We start from the raw sequence: 15,114 nt of genomic DNA, 5'->3' as shown, positions 1-15,114 counted from the left end.
GAGAGTGGGAAATTTGGTAAATGGACGGGTTCATTATATGGCACGCTTTTCTAAAGAGTGCTTTCTGTCTAACATTCACTCTCCGATGAACAAAGAATATATTTATATACGAGCCTTGTTTGGAATAAACGTTGGCTGACTAAGTGTTGCTTGTGGATTTTATCTTCAGACATTTTAAGCTGTATTCTGCCAAATATCTTTTAAAATGACATCTTCTTTGTGCTGCTCAGTTCCTGGACAAACAAGGTGGACAGCCTTGTTTGTCCAGCCTGACCTGAGCTGGGTCTGGCCTCTACACAAAATGCAGTTCCACCAAAGAAAAGTCTTTTGTTTTGAGTTTGGGAACAGGATCAGTTGTGTTTAGAATCAGTTTTTTGTCACCTCGAGTAAATCGGAATCATTCACTCAGCTTTCCTGGAGGTGGTCCCTCTTTTCTCGTGGATCTGATAATTGTTCTCCAAACAATGGAGGAAGGAGTGAGGAGTGTGGAAGGTGGGTGGAGAAGGATGGAGAGGAGGGATGGAGAGAGACTGAAGGGCTGGAGAAGAGGAAAGTGGAGCCAAGGAGGTGGAGCGAGATTAGGGTGAGAGGCAAGGCTTCACCAGCTCCCTCTGTGGAAAGAAGGAAACAAGGACGGCGGAGAGCACAGAGTAACAACACAAGAAAGACAGCTCTGGAATGAATCAACATGATAAAACTGACTAATAACAATGACAAATAATTTATAGACGATTTAAATTTATAGACGATTAAATTAGTGGACAGTCTGTGAAAATGAGCCTTTGGAATGGTTTAATACTGATTTGTTAAATCATACAGCATATAAACAGCATGTATTAAATATATACATAGCCCTGTGAATTCATTCAGCAAACATGAAACAATACGTTACAATATAATTAGTGAGGGTTCTGTCCTGTTATTATTAATGGACCCGGTGAAACCCGTCTTTGCTATTTGTTGTCAAAATAAAAAGAATAAAAAAGCAAACAGTCTAAGTGTAGTGTCTGTCTTCAGTGGGAAACAAAGGATTCAGAGCTGCAAGACAGAAAGACTAGCTGCTTTAGAGATGGAAAAATGGTGCTGGTTTTAGTGTTTTGATGCGATTTGTTGACAATAAGTGCAAAATGCCGTCTGTTCCATCCTTTAATTTCCCTTTCTGCAGAAATCCTGTATCTTTAAAACATACGAGGGCTGGGACGTCTGAGTGAAGGCATACTGGCAGCTGCAATAGTGTTAGTTCGTGGCCAGTCATGCCTACTGAGTTTTCTGGCATACTAGTTGTGATAGGTAACCTGCCAACATGAGTCATGAGCCAGCATACTCCGAGTGCCAATCCCACGCCCAACTGGGAGGGTTGTATTCCAAAAACCCCCAAATTCTTTCCCAAATCAAATACGAGGATAATCGTATAAGAGTATAAGAGAAGGATAGTTGAAGTTGAACGGCTTTGAAGAGAGGCAAGGTTGCCGTGGTTTGGACATGGGGGAAGAGTGGATATATTGGACAAGATTCATGCAAGAGAAGTGAAGGGGAGGGTGCGACAGAAGAGGATGATAGGAATAGGGGGCGGCACATGATCTGCTGTGGGGACTCCTAAAGCGAGCAGCTGAAAGAAGAAGAGCTGGAAGGTCCTTGAGCAGATGGGAGAATAGCTCCTCCAAACACCTACAAACTCTGAGAGCTCCGACCTGAGCTGGGTTCTTAGTTCTTCAGCAAAAACCCAACAACATCACTTTTCCTTTTTTTTTTCAAGCTGCTTTGTTTGACAGCCAAAGCAAGTCATCAGAACTTCATCTAACCTCGACCTTTGTGTTGTCTCAAAACTATGCATTGATGTGTGCGTTATGACTAAACATCTCTACTTTGGTCTCGTCAGTCCACAGGACATTATTGCAGAGGTCTAAGAAGTAGCTTTCTATTGGAAACCCTTCCAAACAAGCCACACTCTGTCTTTTTCTACTTTGAATCTCATGACTTTAATATTTCAAATTCTGACTGAGGACTGTGAAGTATTGCAACAAAATTTTGGCAGCAAACTGCCCAAACTTCTGTTGTTACAGGAGTTTTTACATTTGCTTATGATCAGTTAATCAAGTGTGTTTTGTTAGCTGCACCTGGCTGCTGCTTACACTCTTAACTCCTTTGGAACATTTTAGGGTTTGCTTGGTTTTTCACAGAACTGCAAAGAGTCCTGTAAATACTGGAATTTTATATTGGAGTTAAAGAATATGCATAATAATGTAGTAGCACTAAAATTTCAGTGGTTATTAAATTTCGTATAGATCTGATGTTCAGTTAAATTGTAGATAAGCACTTTTTTTTTCAAAATTAAAGACATGTATTTATTTTATTTTTATGTTTATTTTACAGCGAGAAAGCACTTGTTTTTACTGATTAATGGCTTTAAAATGCATTTTGAGGTTTCCTGCAACTGAGAATCTTTGAAGTATGTTTGGAGGATTTGAAGGGCGCCGCATTCAGAGAATCATCCGTGTATAGAGTGGTAGCCTTTGAAGGTGGAAACTGGAGCCATCATAGAGGAGCCCACAAGCGCAGTCCCTTGAAATTTGAGAAGGTTTTGTCCTGTTTGAGGCTGGATTTTTTTTTTTTTAAGTCAATAGTAGCCCAGAAATTCAGCTCTGACTGTGGTGATTGCAAAGGCAGGAAAGGACTCTTGTTACTCATTATAAAAAACACGTACAGCATGTTAAAGGACAACATAAAAACAGCTGCCTTTATGATTTACATATTAAAGGGCAAACTTATTTATCCAAAAGCATTTTGGATAAATAAACATAAGATCATTTTGCTCTTATGTTTTGAAGGACATTAGTTAAAAAAGTTTCAAACACACAGAAAGCCGAATAAACAGATGTGGAACTCCTAAATTAATCATTATGTGAAACTGTCTAAAATGGTCATTGATCTGAGTTGTCATGGAGTCTTTATTTGTGGATTAAACATTATTTAAGAGGAACAAATTCCCACACAAAGTTTGATAAAGAACCTTGAAACTGAATAAGTTAAAAAAACAAAACAAAACAAACAAACATGTAGAACAAGTTAAAACCAAAGAAAACAGGTGAATTTATGTTTCACATATTGAAAGAGGAAGGATAAAGTCCTGTTTTGTAGTCAAAACAATTTGAATCCTTAATTTTCTCTTTGTCCCTTATGTTTTGAAGGACAATACAAAGTTTCAAACACACAGAAACATGTGAGAACAATGAAGAACAAACTTCTCAATTAACTATTATGTGAAACTGTGTAAAAGTTCATTGATTTGAGTTGCTGTGGAGTCGTTACATAAGAAGCTGAAGTGACTGCTGTTACTCATTAAAACTGAATAAGTAACAAAACATGTACAGTAGGCGCTTTCACGATTCACTTATTACATGTTAAGAGAGAAAAGGTAAAGTCTCGAGTCTCTGTGTAAATGTTTGTTGATTTGTGGTGTTGTCGAGTTTCTATGATACCAGGAACATGTTTCTATTAAAGAATACATGCGGGTTATTTCAATTTGGTGACGTTGTGGCTGCCGCTGAGGACAGATGGAGCTGTGCTGTAGTACAGTTCATGTCATCAGTTACAGATATGTCATAGTTTAGAAGCTGATGCTGCTCAGTTTGGCCTTACAGTTGACTTGAATGACAGTTCTGATCTATTCAGAGCCTAAAGTAATCTAACTAAACACCTGTGTTTAATATGAAGTGTCAAAATGACTGCTGTGGAAAAGCTCTATTCTTTGTACTTTGTTTTGCCAAAACATTAGAAAGAGGATTGAAGATGATTCATTTAAATTACTGCACAAATGTTACAGTTTAAAATTCCCATTTGGGATCACTTATTTGGAATTACCAAGCCTGAACCATTCAAATAAGACAGGATGGGCCCTCGCTGTTGTCCAATTTTAAATCCGTGCAAACTGTTGCCTCAGTTTCCTGTTCAGCTCACAGGAATGGAACTTGTTGAGGTTTTCTGCTGCTGTAGCTCATCTGCGTCAAGGTTCAGTGTGATTTTTGTGCACACCTCTGTTGTAACAAGTGATTTACTGTTGCCTTCCTATCAGCCCAAAGCAGCCTGGTTATTCTTCTCTGACCTCTGGCAACAACATGGTATTTTCATCCAGAGAACTGGATATTTTCTCTCTTTTGGACCATTTTCTAGACTCCCAAGAGATAGTGGTGCAGGAAAATCCCAGTAAATCAGCAATTACTGTTCAATTCAGTTTAATTTAAATAGCAGCCAACTCAAAGGCCTTTATGTTGTAAGGCAGAGAACCTACAATAGAAATTTCTGAAATACTCAGACCAGCTAGTTTGGCACCAACAACACACCAGATTCAAAGTCACTTTAGTCACCTTTCTTCCCTGTTCTGAAGCTCAGTCTGAATGTCAGAAGACCGTCTTGACCATGTATATATGCTTAAATGCACTGAGTTGGTGTCTTATGACTGGATGATTAGATATTTGCATTAACGCACAATTGAACAGGTGTACCTAACAAAGTGGCCAATGAGTGCATACCCAGTGGCTAATTGCTATTTGTGTCTGAGCAGTTTTAATGTCATTTTCTGATAATATGTCTTGCTGGACTGAACCAAGAACTCTGTTCTTAATGACTGAAATACAAAAAAATTGCAATCTAGCAACTAAATCTTCATCTGAAATGTATATTTTGTGATCTTTATTTCTTAAACACATTCATGTTCATATGACTGACAATAATGTTTATCTCAAAGGCACAGGTGTTTCAAACGATGGAGGAAAAACACTAAACTTGACCTTCATCGTGGTAAACAGATCACTTTTTACCCCCCTTTGCTTTTAAAAGGTAAAAAAAAAAATACACTCATTGTGTATTAGCTCCCCTTGTTCTCATCTGTAATGTGGAAAGAGAAGCTGTTGTATCGCTGGAAGTTCTACGGTTTCTCTCACAGTCTTTGAAGATGATGGAGACAGAAAACAGCACAACTATCCTGTCAGAGTGGACTAAGGTCTAATGTTTCACATTCTGGTGTTGGTGGTAGCGTTGGTGAAGGCAGCTTCATCCATTTCTGTGTCCGAAGTCTTAAAAGCGCGTTGAACAGATGATCTCAGGCAGAGAAGTTTGGTCTTTAGCTGATTTCATGTCATCCTTCTGGGGTGGCTTGAAGGCACACGGCCACCTGAATCTGGAAGCCAGAAGAAAAGAGCTGCATCAGTACGGCTGATACTTTGTGGCTTTTTGTTGCCTTTTTTTGTTTTATATGGAAAACACCAATATTTTCTACATATTGCTAGGTCCATATATATTTGGACACTGACAAATTCTATTTTTTTACTGTTTTCATGGGCAGGTGTAGGCAATTCCTTCATTATGTTATTATCAATTAAGTAGATAAAACGCCCATCAGAGAAATTGCTAGAAAGACAGAAAGTGGTAAACAGTGGTGGATGATCACAGGATTGTGTTAAAATGCTTTAGTTCCTTACATTTGCAATGCTTTGTTTAGTCCATTGAATTAAAGCTGAAAGTCTGCACTTCATCTGCATCTGAGTTGTTTCATTTACAAACTTACTGTGGTAATGTACAGAACATTAGAGCTTCAAATATGCCCCTGAAAACAGAGCACAACCCTCAGTAAGAGCAGTCATAAGGTTGGACAGACTTACCTCTGAATTGCTTGCATCTGATCGATGGTGTCGGGAAGCGGCTCTCTGAAGGTCTCCGGAAGAAAAAAGCAGAGCACGACACTGACAAGTGACAGAGAACCCACAAGCATCCACGGCAGGAACTCGTAGAACACAGCTGCAGACAAGACCAGAGCAGATTATACAAGATTAGTGAAGTCAGCCTTTGTCTGCTACAGACTGCATCACTGACCTGCAGGCCAGTTTACTAGATTTAGAGATGGGTAGCTAAGCATTAAGGGTGTTTGGGGGTTTTTTTAACGTATTTTCAACACAACAAGACTTCCCTTAAAGATAATCTGAACCCAAATATCTCACCCAGCTGCAGTAGGTATGGGGAAACAGAGGACCCCACTCTGGAGAGCATGGCACAGGATGACATCACTGTATTTCTGATGACTGTGGGAGAGAGCTCTCCAGTGAACATATACAAAATGCCCGTGCCAACCAGAACGCCAAATTTACCCAGCAGCACCAGGAACAGGGTGAGAGCTGGATGGCCTGGAGGGAGGGGAAAGAGGTAAGCTTTTGAGGACGGAAACAAATTATTTAGAAACACGAACCAATAGTCAAAGAGCCTTCCCTCTCTTAAATGCCAGGCCAGACTTTTCTATATATGTTGTTTTCCACCAGCTGCAAGCAGGTTGCAAGCATTTAAGACATATTTTACACATATTTTATAAATGCCCATGCTATACTATTGTTTGATCTGTGATTTTTGTCTGTTGTTTTGGGGTTTCTATATTGTTGCAATATATCATGCATAATAAAGGTTTTGAAGCTATAAATTACATATTATTGTCGTGAAGTGAAAATCATAGTATACACAATTTTAGAAGGAGTACTAGGAGTATAAATGCACTATAAATTGGTCATTTTAGCCAGGTGGTTGGTGGTTGCTAGGCAAAATGTTGATGTCATAATATCTGATATAGATAAGAACCTTTAAAGGCTTGCAGTGTACCCGTGTGTCAGTTTTGTGTATTATCTGAAAAAGAGTGTTTTGGGCAGCACTACTGGCATATTGGCCCAGAGATGAACTTGTGACCTGTCCAGTCCTGCTTCTCACCAAAAAAGGCTCTTAAGAAAATCAAAGTTACTCTGGGGCTTGGCCAGCCAAACAATTATGTGTTCAAAATATTTATTGTTTTGATAAATTAATAATTATATTGACAAAGAGAGTGAGAAAAGTGCAGTGGTGGAGTACTAGATTATAGTGGTCTCACTCACTGTGCAGAGTGACCTGGATGAGGAAGAGTGCTAGCGCCCCCAGCAGGGAGAAGCTGATAAAAGACAGGCGGCGGGAAAGCCTGCATGCACTTAGCGAGCTGACAGTGTATGCTGGTAGCTCAACGGCTGACAGCAAGAAGTAATTCAGGAAGGGGTTGCCATAGAGGGTAGACATATTGAATGACAATCCAAAGTAGGTCACATTCGTAGAAAGCCTGCAAACAACAAGAGAACAAATAAGAAAAAGAGAGAAATTAAATCCTGTTAGCATCACTGAGACGCTGTAATGTCGATTATATCAATAAACCAGAACGTCAGTGACATAGAAACTTGTCCTGCTCACAATCTATCGCAATTCACCGGTTATGATTATTAAAACAGCAAATGTCATGTGAACCTCGACAACAATTCGGATGAAGACCCATTAGATCAGGGACGTCAAACTCATTTTACATTGAGGGCCACATACAGCCACATTGATCTGCACTGGGCTGAACCAGGGAAACTCCTCTTTCGGTCAGCTCTGTACTAGTTCTGAAAAAACTGGAATTTTTCTCTGTTTTGATTGTTATTGTTTACCTGTTACTTAATTACTTGGGTGTTGTATGAATGACAACAGGGGGTGTCTCTTATCAGTAGAGAAAAACTGTAAAACTTAAAATACAGTTAAAAGTCCAAAATGTCTGCCGTCCTTCATATTTTATAAAGTCATCCAATGGGTCAGATTGTAGTCTTTGCAGTGCCAATTCTGGCCCCGAGGCCTTATGTTTGACACCCCGGAATTAGATGATCATTATATGTAAGTTTAGTTCAATTCTGAACAATTCTGTAGGAGGAGGAGCGAGTCTTGTGAATTCTTGAGGGGCAACTGGATGGATGATGGATGCTTCATTACAGGATGAGCAATAGCAGGGTCCGTCGGCTGGAATAGCTAGAAACTGCAAAAAATGTAAGTTTTTCATGAGAATGGCACTAAAAGAAAGGTCACTGACTGTTCAAAGGGTTCAAAATACATCCTGATGATGTCAGCATGTACAAAGAGATGTTGGCGGCCACAGAAGTCACTAGTAATGTCCTCCCTAGTAACCTTTAAAACATGGATTACTTCCTTTTAATGTTCTTGCTCCAGAATAATGAAACTATCAATTATGCTATACTGTAGTTAGCAAGAAATCAGTTCCTGAGAGCACCTGCAGTGGAGAAGGCTTCAACTCACCAGAGAAACCAAAGTATGAGTGTTACACTTCGAATGCTTTTGGTCTTTAGGAGGTCCAGGAAATTGAGGGTTTCACCCTTCTTGCTATCAGACTGTTGAACCTACAGTGACAAAGAAACGTCACTGCAGTGGGCACCATAGTTTACAGTGTGGAACAAAGTTGATGTCAGAAGCCCTTACATTTGCAGAGAGGAAGATAACAGGAGGAGCTTCCACACCGTTCTCCAGAGCCGCTGACTTTAACAAGAGTTCTGCTTCCTGCAAACGGCCTTTAGACACTAGCCAGCGAGGAGACTCTGGAATCAGCCTGGTGGACAGACAGACACAAATCTGGATTGTCTACAGTTCATTAGTCAAGTCAGCACTTAGGTGGAAACACATCTACCTGAGTAGACTGACACAGTGTTAATTATTCATTAAGTTGCTGTTGGAAAATATAAGTTCAGAATTTATCGCAGAACAATAAGAACACCTGTAAAATTAGTGAAAAATCTCCAAATAGGTGTAGGTGGCATAGTCAAGCTAAAGAAAGGTGTAAAGTTTCACTTCAAACACGCATTTAGTGTTTGCTTAGTTGATCCACAGTAGAAATACAACATCCATGCTGAAAATAAATGAGCAGGAATGTGTGCTAGACGTCAGCGGGTTTGTCTTGAGTCTACAATCCTGTTTGCAGTATTCATGATCAGGATCTGAGCTGGGGCAATAAGGGTCCACTCCTTTGGTAGATAATGTGATCAGAAGGTCACCTTCATTATAATTTTTGCAGCCGAGTGTGAAGTGGCTGGGATGACAATGAGCAACTTAGCCAGAGGCCATGCTTCATTTCAGTGGTTGTTTGTCATCAAACTAACTATTGCTTCCTTTGGGTATTTCTCAATCTAGAATACAAGTGATGGGAACATCGACTATGAGATGGACAGGTGCATTTGTGTGGGCTAACTGGTAATGTGTGTCTTATGTCAGGTCTTTGTGGTGAACAGAGAGCTGAGCCAGAAGGCAATGACTTTGGTTTACCAGTTTATCTATGTTCACACCTTCACCTATGAAAATAAGGACTATGGAGTGACTGAAAGAATGGGTAAGAATGCAAACACACCAAACCCATTTTCTGAACTTTAAAGGGCTTGCCCAGTTTTGCAGAAATGAGCATCTAACAAGGCCTTCTAGGCATGCCCAGCTTGAAGGAGACCTAGAGAGATTACATATCTCTTTTGTCTCAGTTTCCACCGAGGAAGAAACAAAAGGACATCTGGATAAGTGGAAGAAAGTGGTGGATGGATGGATGGATGGATGGATGACGAACAGATACTAAGGTGCACATTTAGCTTAATGTTGGTATTAAGCATCAGTGTTGGACAGTCCTACATGTTTTTGGTCAGAGAGAAAAAGCTCATGATAGGCAATGAAAATGACCTAAAATACTTTTTACACTGAAGTGCATTTACACAAATTCCTCAACAATCTGTCTATAGCACACTCTCCATTAACTCTAACTCTGAAAATGTCACCAGCAAAAAAAATCTTGATAGTGTACTGAGGTCATTTTACCACCAGAGGGGGAGGCTGGCCAGCCCAGGCATGGCCATTAACAGCGACAGGTGTTTCCAGTTCCTGACCAAGTAGGCAGTAGCAGGAAGCAGCATCATACCAAATACATACATGAAAGGTAAACACATGCTGGAGTAGAGAACTCTAGATGAGCCAACAAGGATCTCTGAACCTGTGGAGAAATTTCACAAGAGGGCAGAAGTTGTTGATTAAAGGGTTTACTTTGTTTTTCAATGAAATTTGATTAAGAAAGCAGCAGTAGAACATGCAGCCATTGGAAAGTAGTATCCTGAAAATAAGAGAACACACTTACCCAGTACAAACAGAACTATGTAGCTGGTGAGCTGACCCATGCCAACCATGAAGAAGAGCACAGTAAAGACGGTCCAGGACTGAGCAAATTTCAAAGCAAGGCTGAAGATACTAAGTGTGGCAATCGCACCAAAGAGAACAGGCTTCCTGCCAAAACTTTAGCACAAATACAACAAAAGCGCAATCAGCCACAACATGAGCACACATGTTCTTCTTTTTAGATATTTATCTTTTTGGTTTTTTAAAAGGAACAAAGCATTAGCAGCTAGCATGACCACTACCCAAGAACACAACATATTTTATTTGGTACAGTGTGAGTTTACTCACAACTAACTAGCAGACATATTTTAATGAAAAACGTTGCATTTATGTTAACTTTAGAGACTTGTTGAACTGAAACTGAATTTACCGGTCAGATATCTGTCCAGAGAGGAAACAGCCACAAAGTCCTCCCAGAAAGTAGATGAGAGAGGTCAGTGGCTGTTTCCACCGGTTGCCACACACAAGGTTAAACTAGAAGACAAGGAAAACATATGGATACTGTGAAGCAGTCATAAAATTCAAGAATATTGCACATGTAGATACTGGAATATAAAGTAAACATGGGAATTTAACCTGCAACTAGAAGGGGACTCAGCAAGCTCACAGGCCACTGCTCTGTCTCACAGTTATACAGAGTTATCCAGATCCCCAGCAACATTAAAGAAGTTGCTCCATTGCCCATATTCACATCTTCACTACATATCAGAGGTGAGAATCACAAAACAGACAGAAAGAAGCAAATACCTGGGCACTACTTTCTGTCTTCCAGCTGGCCCTGTGCAGACTGTTAGCTTCATTAGCCTCCATGTTGCTTTGTTTTGATGGGTGTGTAACATCAGTTTGTCTTTGTCCTAATTTTTTTCCTCAGGCTGTTTGATTTCTTATTCCTGTCACTGTTTGTATGACTACAAGTGGCATAAAGATAAACTTTAGAGGGTTCCCTCAAACACAAGCTTCTCAAAAATCACTGTGTGGTAAAGGATTCGATGTTGCCTTTACTGACTCACCATCTATATCGCCAAGTTGCCCTGATCTATGTCTCCTGCCTGTTTTCTTGGCTGACTGTTTGCCCGATGTTTTGCTTTTAGGTAACTCCTTTTATTGGCTGAAACTGTCTCTTTGGAACCATTATTTGTATCCTGGCTGTGTTCAAATCACTGTGTGTGCTTAACACGCCACAAAAATAAAATTCAAATAGTGTAATTTACACGTAAATTTACTAAGCCATCCTATTTATTTATTTATGTATGTTTGCCTTTATTTATTTATTCTGTGTTCCATCGATGGAGTTGCTCCTCCTATCTTAGTGCAGTCATTTGAGGCAAGCCACCAACTGGCGGCTATTGTAACAAGCTCCAGCTGGTTTTACAAACTGGCCAAATCATTATATCCAGTTATTATAGTTTTATATTTTCCAGTTTGTTTTCATGTTGATTTCATTTAGACTTTTCAATATTGTTTTTATTGTTCGAGCATGTTTAGTTTTAGGTTAGTTTTTTTTTCTTGGTTTCTGTCTCAGTTTTAGTCTTTTTAGTTATTATTGTATAGAGGGCATATGTAAAGGGCAAGATTTAGAATAATTATTACAGATCTTTCAATAAAAACAGAGAACTGTTTGAAAACAGTCTTGAAGACATCCAGAGTCTCAATAAACATGTCCGTAAGTACTGCATCAGGCAAGTTTTAAATAACAAACTAAGATAAAACTAAGATTTTTTATTTTAGTTAATTTTCTAAATTCACAAAATCATTTCAGTTTTAATCTTTTCTTTTAAATTGCTATTTTTATTTTAGTTAACTAAAATGTTTGTTTTTTTACCCTTCCAGTTTTAGTTTGTTGTTACATTTTAGTTAACTATTATAACCTCGGGCCAGATTGCATCCCAGCTAAATGTGCTCCAATATAAACACTAATATAAAATAGTGAGAGGGACACTTGACTTTAACAGTGAAAACGGGGGGGAAACGATTCTAAGTATGTGTTATATATATATATTTATTATTTAACCAGGAAGTCCTTTGTGATCCAGGGAGACTTGGATCTGGACAATATCATCAAGACAGTAACCGTACCTCAGTGACTACAGTCGACTCGTAGTGCTCTGTGCTGTAGATCCATCCATCTTTGCACTCCTCCTGCTTCAGGCTGGACAGCATGACCCCTGCACTTGCTCCGAGTGCAGAATAGTTGTAGATCTGGCCTAGGTTGGGTCTGATTCCCAGCTCAGACAGGTTTTGCACCAGGTCCAGCTCATACCGGCTACAACTGCTTCTTTCCAGCTGCCCGGCCACCTGTTGAGCAGGAAACAATATATTTGTTATTGCCAACTTGCACTGTAGCAGCAGGGAGGTGACCTGTGCCAGAGCAGGCTACATCAGTTCAGATTAGACCAGTTCTGACTCACAGCTGGATCCAGAGCACCGATATAAAGTAAATGAATACCTGATCATCTGAAAAGTTTTCACATTGTCTTTACATAGTATACATATATCTATATATATATTTTTTAAACTGTTGCTGTTAAATTGTTATTATTTTCTTTCCTCTACATTTATGCATCAACACAATTTAAATTATTGTCTGGCGTGACATAACAGCAACAGCAGCCGCACACCTCTGCTGTAGTTTTTCATTGTTTTACTGTGAGAGATCTGAACGCTCCGTCCGCCCATGCCTCATTGCTGATAACAGTTTTCATTGAGAACAGCTGAGAATGAAATCTTGCACATGTAGCTTCTTAAATATCAGTTTCACTGTTTTGCGAACAATAGTTACTTTACCTCCGCCGTGCTGATATGTGTGTGGGAGTTAAAGAAAAATGAACAAACGTGAGGACAACATGTTACTGACAAAGTAACCGTCATGAGCTTGTGCAGTGCAAGAGACTAGCAGGGGTAAATGACTCGGATATCTTGTTGCAGATTTAGGTGAGCTGACTGTTTTAGTGCGAGGCTCTCTCACGCTCATATTACAACAAACGTTTCTCCCACAAAACGTTACGTCCAGATGAACAGATTCAACTTTTGGAGATATTACAACAAAGTAATTCAACTACAGCTGCAAACAGCAGAGGAGCAGTGGGGCGGAATAAAGGGCTTTTGTCATGTTTTTTAGCAGCAACCATCAGAGTGTAAATACAGTTAAAATTCATCTGCACTGACAGAAATGATACAGATGACTATAAAGATTGTGGATGAATGAATGATTGCTTTTGATTACTCTGTGAATTACATCCAGAATCATTAAGTTCTTACCTGCAGTGGGATGCTGGCCTGCATCCAGTCCTGGCTCAGGTTCCTGTGCGCTGGGATGTAACACTGGTGTGGGGGGCTAGCCAGCAGAAAGATGACAGACAGGATGTTGTACCCGGCAGGAAGACAGGTGACACACAGCAAGAAGAAGACTTTCATCTGAAACCGGCCCCACGTCCCCAGAAACGAGATGGATGCCTCGTAATCCTGCATTTTACTGGCCTCTGTTGTGTTCTAGTCCACTCTGCTTGTTACTTCTCAGCCTTTAGTGTATTGTCACTGAAGAAATTCAGTCACAAATGAATAAAAAAAACATTAATACTGTCACGGTAATGTGCATAGAAGTGGTATAAAAAAAATACCAATAAGGAGGCCAAATTAAAATATGTGCAAATACCTTGTGTTGCCTCAAAGAGAAAAAAAACTTCAGCTACTGCTGCATTGAGTGCAATATATCGTGGCTGACTGGATAGAGTTATTGTCAGTGTAGTATCGGTGTCAGCTTCCCTCTGGAAGAGCTCTCTGTTGCTTCAAAACTTTTATCCCTGGCAAGAAAAAAGAACTCCACCTCTAACTCCTCTCATCCTCCTCCTTAAAAATCTGACTTCACATTGAAGCTACTTATGACAACTCATCATATCAGAGAGAGAGAGAGAGAAAGCAGGCAGCTGAGGAAGAGACAAAGTGTCTGTTTTACAGGGGAAAGGTCTAAGCAGAGCAAGTGCAGCATTTAGACAGTTGCAATTTATTCTTTTCTTTTTTTTAAATCAGGTTCTTTGGTTCAGGACATTCAATTTGAAATAATAAAAAAACCCACTACATTAACTCTTTGAGCACTAGGTTATTATCAGTGATGATCCTGACATGTTTTATCAAATTTGTAATCTGTTGTTGTTACTTTTTGTGTGTCTCCAAATACAGGGTTAGGGTTTTGCCTATTGTCATCAAACCAGATGACTTACAGTGCCAGGTAGTCCCTTTAAGTAGGTTGTTTTTAAGATTAACTGTAAATATTACGTAAAAAAAAAAAAAAAAAAAAAGAGGTTGAATGATTTAATGACCCTGGTGTTTGTCAGTCCATAGTAAAGCTGCTGGTTGCTGTTCTTCATAGAAGTGGGTGCCCTGCAATGTTACCAAACAGTAACATTAATGAACCTCAGAAACATGTGGCACAGTTTGAATTTGCAACAGAACATCTGTTCTCTTCAACAAGTTTTCTTCAACACTTCTGGGATTCATTGTTCCAAAGCAAGATGCCCACACATCCCCACACACAAAGGGACTATCGGGTCCTGAGGACCATCGCTGGAGCAATCAGAAAACACAAGCAGTCCAAACAGTGACAAATGACCATCTGCAGGCATCATGACCTCAACAAGAGCCTGGCAGGTATCGGTGGACCTCGAACAGCAGCTGAAGTTCCCTGATCACCCTGCAACCAGACGTTTTTGTGTCTGTATCAGATGAGTACACTGTGGACACTGGACTGATTACTGTGAGTAGATGGGATCGAGAGCCAGGTGTCTGGTGGTGGAAGCTTGGTGCAGTGGCTTTGTGTAGCATCTGTAAAGAGAAAAAAAGAGGGCCAAGGGGACAGAGTGGCTAGCTGCTCAGAAACACACTGAGGTATGAATCCCTGATCAGCCCCAGTGGGATCACCTTGAGGGTTAATGAAGCTTGACCCCTAAAACACCCCATTATCCCAGGAACATCACTGAAGTTGCGTCCAGACAGATGTTTGGACACAAACCCATGTTTGTCACTGTGTCCCAACACTAAAATCTCATCCCAACTTTTGTGTCATATATTTGGGATGTTATGGAACAAGTGCATGAC

General features: G+C 39.9%; 1 protein-coding gene across 2 annotated transcripts; it reads right to left on the bottom strand.

The window, feature by feature from the left end:
• Nucleotides 1–4,659: 4,659 nt before the first annotated feature.
• On the bottom strand, nt 4,660–13,854 carry LOC100695051 (solute carrier family 22 member 4). 2 transcript variants are annotated; one of them, XM_005475411.4, is made up of 12 exons: nt 13,676–13,853; nt 13,282–13,557; nt 12,100–12,318; nt 10,394–10,497; nt 9,986–10,140; nt 9,673–9,844; nt 8,302–8,428; nt 8,122–8,222; nt 6,906–7,120; nt 5,994–6,176; nt 5,658–5,793; nt 4,660–5,176 (listed from the first exon to the last, which is right to left on the bottom strand). In XM_005475411.4, the coding sequence occupies exons 2-12, from the start codon at nt 13,489–13,491 to the stop codon at nt 5,074–5,076; spliced, it is 1,725 nt and encodes a 574-aa protein (XP_005475468.1). In that variant the 5' UTR covers nt 13,492–13,557; nt 13,676–13,853; the 3' UTR covers nt 4,660–5,073. The 2 variants fall into 2 exon arrangements, with proteins under 2 accessions (XP_005475468.1, XP_013130766.1); XM_013275312.3 differs by having other exon boundaries at nt 13,282–13,854.
• Between the last annotated feature and the right edge of the window lie 1,260 nt (nt 13,855–15,114).

Source organism: Oreochromis niloticus, linkage group LG16 (assembly GCF_001858045.2).
Source record: "Oreochromis niloticus isolate F11D_XX linkage group LG16, O_niloticus_UMD_NMBU, whole genome shotgun sequence".
Classification (NCBI taxonomy): Eukaryota; Metazoa; Chordata; class Actinopteri; order Cichliformes; family Cichlidae; genus Oreochromis; species Oreochromis niloticus.
This window is presented reverse-complemented; position numbering and strand designations above follow the sequence as displayed.

What these genes read in the sequence shown, in the direction of transcription:
- LOC100695051 (XM_013275312.3), bottom strand. Translation starts at nt 13,491, where the DNA reads ATGCAGGATTACGAGGCATCCATCTCGTTTCTGGGGACGTGGGGCCGG. An exon ending in AGGCCAGCATCCCACTGCAG is followed by an intron (nt 12,319 to 13,281) that starts GTAAGAACTTAA and finishes CCTGCTCAACAG; the next exon opens with GTGGCCGGGCAGCTGGAAAG. An exon ending in CAGATGCAAGCAATTCAGAG is followed by an intron (nt 5,177 to 5,657) that starts GTAAGTCTGTCC and finishes TCTGGCTTCCAG; the next exon opens with ATTCAGGTGGCCGTGTGCCT.